General features: G+C 35.9%; 1 protein-coding gene across 1 annotated transcript; it reads right to left on the bottom strand.

The window, feature by feature from the left end:
- Positions 1-5393: 5393 nt before the first annotated feature.
- LOC124371535 lies at positions 5394-9289 on the bottom strand. Its single transcript, XM_046829887.1, has 3 exons — positions 8377-9289; positions 8024-8199; positions 5394-5708 (listed from the first exon to the last, which is right to left on the bottom strand). Exons 1-3 carry the CDS (start codon positions 9095-9097, stop codon positions 5394-5396), a joined length of 1212 nt encoding a protein of 403 aa, XP_046685843.1. The 5' UTR covers positions 9098-9289.
- Between the last annotated feature and the right edge of the window lie 2359 nt (positions 9290-11648).

Below are 11648 nucleotides of genomic sequence, written 5' to 3'. Positions count from 1 at the left end.
TTTGTCAGTGTGTATATATCTCTCTGTCTAACAATTTTTTTATTTCTCCTGCCCTGGTTTAGACCTCAGGTCCACTCTACCACCAGGACAGGCCCAAAACTTTTCACAAATTATTATACATACAGTTGTGGCTTAATACGTTATCTACATAAAAGAAAATGCATTGCTCTTTAGGAAATAAAACTGCTTTCACTTTCTAAACGATTATTAACTAATAAAAATATGTACATACTATCTGCCATTACAGTTATGTGTTTACAATATCATATCTTTCTAGTAGTAACTTTTTCAACTGTTTCTTAAATTGTAATTGATTGCTTTCTTAATTGAATTGTCTAACATGTTCATCAGCCTAATTGATTGTAAGGTAAGGTGGGGTAACTGGACCACGATTTTTACATTGGACTAGTACACATTTGAAACATTTTACCTAAATATTAGTCAAAATAAAAATAAAGAACTAGAGTATAGGTGATGGAAATGAAGCTCCAACTTATACTGTTTGCACACATGAAATCTCATTTCGATTATTATAACTGACATAAAATATAAACATTTATTTCCTTTTTTACGTTTGGTGGGCCCAGTTACCCCTTGAGTCTGGGGCAACTGGACCACTTGACTATAAATATCATTTGTGCTTGTATAATTTGCTGTGTGGTATCTGGGCCTGATCCAATATCTTTATTTTTGTATAAAATATCACTGACATATGTTTAAAATTGATTGAAATTTCAAAATAGAAACAATGCAAGGCACCCACGTTGTGATCGGGATTAGGTTCCACATTAAAATAAACAAGAGCCATATATAAAAACACTTTTTAATTTATTGTAACAAATTACACAAATTAAAAACTTAAATCTTAGAACTCTTTTACCTAAAAAATACAGTATTAATTGACTTAAAATAATAATGTTTGCCCTTACAAAACGCATAAAAACTAAACTATGCAAATACAAAGTATGAGTTGTTTGCCAGGACACATCCATATAGTTAAATAGATTACTAGTAGGCATCCCACAAATTTTTCAATTCTTTGATATTATAAAATCCTCGTTTTGAAATGAGTTTTGGTTCTTCTATTGCACCTATTACATCATTCCAGTCATATTTCCTCGATGTCCGCCTTATCTGGCCATTTCCAGGACTTTCAGGGATTTTTTCATTGCCGTTATTTCTACATGTTCTTCCGAAAGGCTTACAATTTTTCCAGGGAAAAACTCGCCTTCATACTTAAAAATGACATATTCTCCAATGTTCTTTTTGATTTTCCTTCAAATGAGAGAAATGGTCTAAGGGCTGATCACTGGTGCAAAGCATTTGAAAATTGGACTTCGTCTTCAACATTCTTTTCGTTTTCTTCTACTATATCTATTAAATCCATATCATCACTGCTGTCTGTCTCAAAATCTAAATTTCTTTTTTTCTTATTTATAAAGATATCCAATTTTTTTTTCCGTTTGGTTGCCACTTTGGGTATTTTAACTTTATTTGTTATTCCAAGAGTTTTTCCTTTTCACTTTTTCTTTTTTATCTTTCTCTTTATCTTCTTTCTCTTTCTCTTCTATTTCTTTCTTTATTAAATACTCATTCGTTGTTATGATTTCACAATTTTTTACAATTCTTTTACGCTTTTTCTCAGTATTTTCTGGTCTTTTCTCTTTTTTTTACCCATATCCAACAGCAACTCTTCAAAGGATTTACGCCCGGATGTTGTGCGAATACAACCTACTTCTGCTTTGCACCATGGCTGAGCTAGCTTCTGGCTGGTTTATGCTTGTACCAGACAAGGTGGTTTGTTGCATTACAGCTGATTCCACAAGTTTTACTAGCTTTCAGCTCTACTTCAACAGAAGCAGGGCAAGTATCGGGTTCCATTGCTACTGAGGTGGCGCTGGTCTCCAGCAGCATTGTGTCTGAAAGAGGACAAGCATCTGTTGGTGCTGCAGCTGAATGCATAACTTCAGTGGTAGAAGTAAGGCATGTGTCTGGTTGCGTTTTGGCTGAGGAGGTACTAGTCTTCGGCTGTTCTGTGATTAAAACAGAGGAGGGCTTCTGCTTCTACAGAATGGCTTGGGGAAGCACTGATCTCTGAACCTGATGAGGCTTTTACTTGTATAAATTGGCTTGAAGTTGGAAGATTTTTCTTATATCTAACCAAGTCATCTTTTTTAAATAATGTCTCAGGAAATCATCAACCTGTTAGGACCCTCCTTTACTTTCATCATAGATTCCTGTGGCTTGAAACCCACTTACTATGTTTTGTTCAGGCATTTCATGTGAAAGATTAGTAATGAGTTCAACAAAAATCTGTTTCGGGATCTTCTTTTGAGGATTTTCTCTCTGCCACTTAGTCAGAACCTTGTCCCAGTTACTTTTTAGACTTTTTAAAAACGCCTACATCTAAAGGCTGTAGTACATGGGTAGTGTGAGGAGGTAACTTCATTATGGTTACATTGTTTTTTTTGGGCTAGCCTAATCAAGTCTGTAGACACATGAGTGGTGGTGGCCATCATATATCAATAATATTGGTCTTTCTTCAGTTATGTTGGGTAGGAAAACATCACGAAAACCAGTTAAAAAATAGGGTGGTTTCCATCCAACCTCGTGATGTGGTGGATATTGCCGTTTGGGTCGGCAAATTGTCAGAAATCCAATTTTCCATTACATATTTGCCTTTGAAAACGCAAAGAAGAGGGATCGTTTTTGCCATCGGCAGAACAACACATTAATACTGATGTATTTTCTCGCCCACTTGAACTAGTTTTGCGTTTACTTTTTGTACCTATTGCTCCAACCACCTTTGTTCTACTCGGGTCATGACAAAAAGACGTCTCGTCACAATTAAATATTTGTGCTGGTTTCCCCTCTAGTTTAAGATTCTCAACAACTTGTTCTAAAACATCAAAAAAGTTATATATTACCCAAGGGTTTGTTTGATCGCATCTTACATGCTCAATACTCTGTGGTTTCCTAATGGACAGTCCATGCCTTGCCTTAAATGATAAAAAACCAGTCAGTGCCAGGGCGTTGGTCTTTAAACCTACTTTCAATGTTGTTCTGTCTTATGTATAACTGAACCATGTCTAATACTTCTTCTTTAGACAAACCAAATCCGTTTTTTTATCCATTATTTTTAAACAGTCTGCTATTTCCTTTTCTTCTTGAGGACTTAAATATGATTGTACTCCACCACCACCCTTACCTTCTCTTCGAAGTCATACCAGTTCCACGTGTCCCTCTAATGCGGTGTTTTCAATGTAGAACGCGGGATTTTATAAAACATAGCTGCACCCCGCGTTGTCTTGATCCCATTTTTTATGTCTTCGAGAGCCTTATTGAGATCCTCCGTGGGAGTACGCGGTTTCCTGCTCCCTTTTGAGTCTTTCTTATATATGTTCTCACCATACTGTATTCTGGAAAAAAATACCATCGTTAGATAAAAATAGAAAATTATAAATAATCACAGTATAAGGAAGACTGAGATAAATTTCCAATTAGCTTACAAATATGTAAAAAGCATCAATAAAGGGACGATAATAGTGTAAATTACTAATTTATCATCTAAGAAGCATTTTTAAGAAAGTATGCATATATGCATATTTAGAAGAAATTTAATTTAAATCTGCAATTGAAACTACAGATACACTGGGGCAACTGTGTCCTGTGGGGCATCTGGGCCCACTACATGGTCCAGTTACCCCCTACATGTGGTCCAGTTACCACCATGAAACAGCCAGTTCCTGGGGTAAATGGGCCACCTATCCTAACCTCAAACCTTACTGAACACATGTGCTAAATTAAAATGAAAGTATGTCGTTTACATATGGTTTAGTAGTTCTACAGCAATAAACATAGTAAAAACACTTACCTTAGTCATTCAAAAAATCACTGAAATAATCATGACGCCGTGTTGTTTTAAGAAAAAAACAGGTTAAACTTTTTTCAATCTTCTTCTATCCTTTAAAAATAGTACAGGAGAGGTTATGATTGTTGTTTAAGACAGTAAACAGATGTTCGCAGTGCTTCCAACAGCTAAAAACCAAAATACTCGTATATTATAACAAAGAGATGGTTATGGTCCAGTTACCCCCTGGGTCCTGTTACCCCAACCTACCCTACATGGAAAGATTTTGTATAAATAACAGTACGATGAATTGGGAACTGAATCATTACATTACTAAATCTGGTTCTTCTTAGATGCACATCGTACATTCGTGTGTATCTCTCATACAGGTATGTAGGTTTTTTACTATATAACACTACTGTATGTACATCATTGACAATATGCTACATTCCTTGCGCTCTCTCATTTTTAGCCAGCCCAGTTCCCTATAATATCTAGTAACATGATCATCTAATCTAAGGTTAAAAATATATCTAATGCAAGCGTTCTGAGCTCTTTGTAATTTATTTGTCATTTCTACATTTATATCACAGTACGCAGCAATTACATAGTCCAACAGGGGAAATACCAAGGATGTTACCAGCATCTTTCTAATATGAAACGGAGGTTTAAAACAGAGATTTCTAAATTGATACAAACATTTATATATTTTCTTGTGTATGTAATTAACCTGGTCAGACCAAGTGAAGGAGGAGTTCATTCTAAGGCCAAGATTTGTTATTTTATTTACATATTCTACTACTACACCATTTATTATGACAGGTAAAACAGCATTATAATCTAGTTTGTTTAGTACACGTGGTGTTCCAAAAATAATGGGTTTACATTTTGAAATGTTTAGGCTATCCATGGTCTTTACACCAGTCGAAAATATTTGAGAGGTCTGCATTCAAGGAATGTATTGCATTGTTTATATTCCCAATATCACACTTAATGTACAGCTGTAAATCGTCTGCATAGAGCATTGTGTCACAAAATACAATATTATCGGTAATCCTATTTGTATTATCTTGTACTACTCAACGGGAACTGGGTGAATGAAACTACTTTTAGTATATAATAACGGCCGTGGGAATAACACACTGGACCGGAGTATCGAGGTTACGGTTCATGACTGAGGTATTTAGAGGTGGTGGTAGAACAAGGAGGGGGGAGCGTCATCCCTTGGCCAATAGGATTTATTCATACGATATCTATTGCCAACATACTACATACACTGTAAGAATAGATATAGTCCTGCACTATATAATATACCACAGATATCACATCCCTCCCTTCTTAATTAGACACACAATTTTGTTACATTAAAAAACAATTACATAAATTGAACATAAATTCTTAAGCACATAACCTGTAATACCCTTTTTTTAATACAAAATTAGAAGAATATTGTTATATCAACTATTGGAATAATTATATTAATAAAATATTGGAATAAAACACATTATAAATTCATTATCCGTAATACACTTCTAAACTACTATTACAAATCTAGCCTTGTAATTGGCTTTCGCTCTCGTTGAGGATACCTGCGAACAGGAGTGGAACGAGCAAGTGGTGAACGCTGAGTAATAGGACTGGTGTAGGTAGTGTGAGTATGAGAAGCGTTGGGTGACATAGCTGTACTGGGGCGGACAGAAATAGAATGCCGCGGCGCATCAGCTGTGCGGTTACTGCCTACTGGATTGTCGTCTGCACAGTCAGAGCGCGCTGTCTGCTCGCTCTCGGCTGTTATTACCTCAGCTGTTTGATCTGTCACTGGAGCAGTGTCGACTGCTATCAGCTGGTCAACATGACGCTTGTAAACAATACCAGACGCTAACCTCACTAAATACATTGTTGCACCTAGTTGTTTTACTACACATCCCTCTACCCATCTCTCTTGAGATCTACTGTAATCTCTTACTAACACAGTTTGGTTAATTGGTAAAATACGTGTTTTACTACCTCTAGCATAGAACTTTTGTTTACCTTGTTTTTCTTCAACAACCTTAGATAAATTAGGTCTTAAAATGTCTAATCGGGTTCTAAGTGGTCTACCAAACATTAACATTGCTGGTGATTCATTTGTAGTCATATGAATTGAATTTCTATAGTCAAATAATATCCTACTTAAAGCTACTTGAATATTTACATTTTCTCTGAAGCACATTTCAGTTTAGACTTGGCATAAGCCACTGAGTTTTCTGCTTGGCCGTTACTTCTGGGGTAAAACGGGGCACTAGTTGTATGTTTGATACCATTGTGTTTGAGGAAATTGTTAAACTCAATTGAACTGTACGGTGGACCGTTGTCACTATGCAAAGTGACTGGTATTCCGAACCTTGAAAACAACTCACGAAAATGACTAATAGTCTGACTAGCGGAAGTTGAACTTGTCTCAAAAACTTCCAACCATTTTGTGTACGCATCTATGACAATTAAATACAATTTATTCTTATAATAGAAATGATCTGCGTGTATTCTCTCGAGTGGTTTACTAGGATAGTGCCAATGGTGTAACTCACTTTTACTTGGATTCGGTCTTTCAAGAAGACAGGATGAACAACTGTTAGCAAGATTTTCAATATCTTTATCCAGATTTGGATACCACAGATAAGCTCTAGCTACTGCTTTCATTTTTGTTATACCGAGATGAGAAGCATGGAGCTCGTTTAAAACATAATTACGTAAACTATTTGGAATTATTACTTTGTAACCCCACATCAAGATACTCTGCTCAACAGCTATTTCCTCTCTCCTTACAAATAACGGGTACAATTCTATATTGTCTTTAGGAATATGGCTTGGCCATCCATACATAGCATAGCCTAACACTTTTCTTAGTATCGGGTCTTTCTGGGTTTCAAGTTTTACTTGTTCACATGATACTGGCAAAGAACTCTCTTTTACAAAATGTAAATAGGTCCCTAACCCTAGCAATTCAGAACTGTCTTCTGATTTTGACACTGTCAATGGTAATCTACTCAGAACATCTGCGCTGTTGTCATCTGATTTAACATATTTTATGTCAAAGTTATAACCACTGAGGTACAAAGAGTAACGTTGAAGTCTACTTGCTGCGAACACTGGCAAACCCTTTTTAGGTCCAAAAATACTGACTAATGGTTTATGATCACTTCTTAACGTAAAGTGTCGTCCATACAAATACTGGTGAAAACGTTTGACACCAAAGACGCATGACAATGCCTCTTTGTCAATCTGAGAGTAGTTACGTTCTGCTTGATTTAACGTACGTGAAGCATAGCTTACCGGTCTTTCCTGTCCATTGCTATCTACAATACTTAATACAGCACCTATACCGTATGCACTAGCATCGGTCGTTAGTATTACTGGAGCTTGCGGATCATAGTGTGCTAACACTGGAGCTGTACACAATAGCTCTTTGATTTGCTTAAAGGATTTTACACATTCTTTATCAAAGGAAAATTCTACATCTTTCCTTAACAGATTGTACAATGGTCGTAGAACTGTTGATATATTTGGTACAAACTTGCCATAGTAGTTGACTGATCCTACAAAGGATTTTACTTCTGTTACATTCTTAGGTTCTGGAGCCTCTACAATAGCTTTTATTTTGGCTTCCGAGGTGTGTAGTCCGGTTTTGTCAATTGTAAATCCGAGGAACTCTATTCTAGAAGCAAAGAATTTACACTTGTCTTGTTTTACTGTAAAACCGACCCTTCGAAGTCGTTCACAAACTTCTCTTAGTCTACTAAAATGAGTCTCATCATTTGGACCGGAAATGATGATATCGTCCAAAAAACACTTCACACCTTGTAAAGTTTGCTCTATTACTTTTTCAAAAATTCCTACTGCACTAGCTATTCCATAAGGAAGTCTTTTATAGGCAAACAACCCCTTGTGAGTTGAAATTGTACATAATTTCTGTGAAAACTCATCTAGTCTCAATTGCATATATGCTTGACTCAAATCGATTTTGCTGAACAATTCACCCTTTTGCATTTCTGCGAAAAGATCCTCTACTCTAGGTATTGGATAACGATCTATCTCTAGCTGAGAATTTAAATAACGAAAGTCGCCACAAATTCTAATGCTGCCATCTTTCTTTGGTACTGGAACTATAGTAGATCCATACTCTGAACTACTTACAGGCATCAAAACATCAGCGTTTACTAGGCGCTCTAACTCTTGCTCTACCTTAGCTTTTAATGTGAAAGGCAATGGTCTAGGACTAGTATATTTGGGTTTATTATTTTCCTTCAGCACCAGTCTGATAGGATCACGATTACACTGACCTAACTCTTTAGAGAACACTTCTGGATACTCTGAAACTAACTTCTTTACTAAGTTATTATATTTTACATCATCGTCATTTTTAGCTACAAATAACTCTTCTTTATTCTTGAAAGAAATTACAACCCCTAACTCCTTGATCCAATCTCTTCCCATGAGTGGATGTGCACCATTTTTAATTACAAATAAACTCAGGACTTAATTTTGACTTTCATACTTAACATTTACTTCTAACCTACCTATTGGAAGTATGGGTACATTAGTGTAAGAACTAAGCTTTACATCAGTAGGTAACAAGTTAAGGAACTTTAGATTCTCGTGATAAAAGGATTCACTGATTACGCTTACAGAAGCACCTGTATCAATTTCAAAAGATACTACTTTATTTTCAACAGTTACTTTAGTTTTTAAGGGATCAACCCTACTAGAGACTTTGGCTAATTCAAACAAATTACCAATACACTCTACTACATCTGTTTCATCGTCATTATTGTCTAGTACACTTTCGACAAAATGATGTTTACCCTTATTGAAATTACCCTTATTGCTGTAATGAGAGTAATTGTTGCCTGACTTACCCCTAGCCTGAGATCGGCATACCTTCTTTAAATGATTTGTTTTGCCGCATTTATGGCAAACACAACCGTAATATTTACACTGCTTACTGAAGTGACCTACGGCGCCACAACAGTTACACTTCACTACACTAGTGCTGCTGGACTGATGTGCGTGTGTGGTACTCGGCGTGGCGTGGTGACGCGAAGCGTTGGTGTGGTGGCGCGAAGCGTTGTCTCTCCCGCTCGGCGCTGACTCACGTCCGTTGTAGTGACGCCTAGCCGATGACGTTGCTAGCCGATGGACGCTGCGAACGGAGACGGCTGGCGTGTCATGGCTGCCTGACGCCAACGTTGCCGCGCTTTTCTCTGCCATCTCAATCTGCGATGTCAGTTGAACAGCCTTGTCGAAGGTCAAATTAGCTTCTGACAAAAGTCTTTGTTTAGTAGATTCTGAACGGATTCCACAAATAAGACGATCTCTCAAATAGTCATTTAGACTAGCACCGAACTCACAGTATTTAGATAAGTTTTTTAATTGAGCAATGTACTGGGCTATACTTTCACCGTCATGTTGGTTACGTAAACTGAACTTATATCTTTCACATATAAAAGATGGAGTCGGATATAAATGGTCCTTAATTAGCTTCACTAAATCATCGTACGATTTTGTAGAAGGCTTATCGGGTGTACACAAATCCCGTAATAGCTTGAACGTTTTTACTCCTACCACTGTCAGCAAGGTACACACTTTCTTAGAATGATCGATATCATTACAACTTTAAAATGGTTCAAACCTCTCTATGTACGAGTTCCACGTTTCTTCATTGGAGTCGAACTCACCCACGCTACCAATAATTCCCGTAATTTTTCTTGGTGCAATGTCACTGAATAACGAACTAATATCGAATTCGTACATTCACTTCCCTTCCTCCTAGGCTGAAACACTCACTTTGTTTACTGACGCCATTGAGATGCATGCGGTCGCTAACCCGACCGACGCTTACACGGTGCAGATCGCAATTGTAACAATAACTGCCGAACTGACCACTAAACACTCCGATTGTCTCGTCGCCACTTTGTACTATCTTGTACTACTCAACGGGAACTGGGTGAATGAAACTACTTTTAGTATATAATAACGGCCGTGGGAATAACACACTGGACCGGAGTATCGAAGTTACGGTTCATGACTGAGGTATTTAGAGGTGGTGGTAGAACAAGGAGGGGGAGCGTCACCCCTTGGCCAATAGGATTTATTCATACGATATCTATTGCCAACATACTACATACACTGTAAGAATAGATATAGTCCTGCACTATATAATATACCACAGATATCACACTATTTATATAAAGTGAGAACAATAATGCAGAGAGAGTCGAACCTTGAGGCACACCTACTGGGTTAATATCCCATTCAGATAAGGAACCGTTTGTTGTTTTTAAACATTGATAACGATCACTCAAGTATGAATCAAACCATTGAATGACTCTTTGACTAAAATTATAGGACTCTAATATTGATAATAGTAGTCCGTGATCGACGCAATCAAAGGCTCGGATAAAGTCTAATAACATTAAGATTGTCACTTGTCCCTTGTCCATAGCAGCCCTGATATCGTCTGTTATACTTATCAGTGCTGTATGAGTGCTATAATTAGTTCTATATCCAGACTGAAATTTACATAATATATTATTATTCTCTATGAATGTACAAATTTGTCTATATACAAGCTTATCTAGAATCTTACCTAGAACACACAGTATATTTATGGCTCTATAATGCTTACATTCTAATGGATTGGCTACTTTTGGTAAAGGCAAAATCATTGCTTTTTTCCATTGCTCAGGGTATATACAGTTCGATAAAGATGTATTAAAAATATGACATAAGACATCTTTTATTTCATGAAAAATTAATTTAATAAATTTTAGTTGAATTCCATCATATCCAACAGCATTTGATGAAATTGTAATTAATTCCCTGTGTATCACATCATTATTTACATTGTGAAATGAGAAAACATTATATACATCCAAATTTAATCTTAATTGCTTATAATAATTTATTAATCCAACATTGATCTGATTATCTATACCACAAAAATACTTATTTAATTCATTGAGATTTATAACAGGATCAGACAAACACTTAGGTGCTTTACCTGCACCCTGACTCTTTACCACCTTCCATAAATCCTTACTAGTTTTATTAGGATCCAACAAAGATCCAAAATGCCTGTTTCTGGCGTCTCTCAACATACGCTTAATTCTGTTTTGTAATAGTCTATAATTATTCCAAACCATAGGTTCTTTAGTTCTTAAATACCTTTTATATACAATATCTCTGTCTTTCATAAGATTTTTCAATTCATCATTTATCCACGGGCAAGAATTTCTTTTCTTTGATATTTTTCTTTCAGGCACATATTTAATATACAGTTTGTCTAACATACTACATAATAATTCAACTTTTGTGTTAACAGATTCTCTAAGATAAACTTGATCAAAATTCAGCTGTGAACATTCATGCTTTAATTCGTTTACATTAATGTTTTTAAAATCTCTTATAACTATAACATCATTATTTTTATACAGTTTAACTTTTAAATTTAGTGCAATAAATACCAAGTCATGATACGAGATTCCAGATACAGGTACCTGACCAAATGTTTTAACTCTATTGCAGTCATTAACAATTAATAAATCCAACAAAGTGTCTGAATCAGGTAGGTGGTATGTTGAATCCAATGGTAAAACAGATAAATTTAAATTGTTCAACAAATTTAACAATACAGTTTTTTCAGGAAATATTCTATCTGTATTTAAATTTACATTAAAATATCCTACAACTAACAAATTATTATATACAGGTAATAAGTTTGCCAAACATTCAAAACATTCATTAATAAAGCCCAATTTCG

The sequence above is a fragment of the Homalodisca vitripennis genome, unplaced genomic scaffold (assembly GCF_021130785.1).
Source record: "Homalodisca vitripennis isolate AUS2020 unplaced genomic scaffold, UT_GWSS_2.1 ScUCBcl_1568;HRSCAF=5355, whole genome shotgun sequence".
Taxonomy (NCBI): Eukaryota; Metazoa; Arthropoda; class Insecta; order Hemiptera; family Cicadellidae; genus Homalodisca; species Homalodisca vitripennis.
This window is presented reverse-complemented; position numbering and strand designations above follow the sequence as displayed.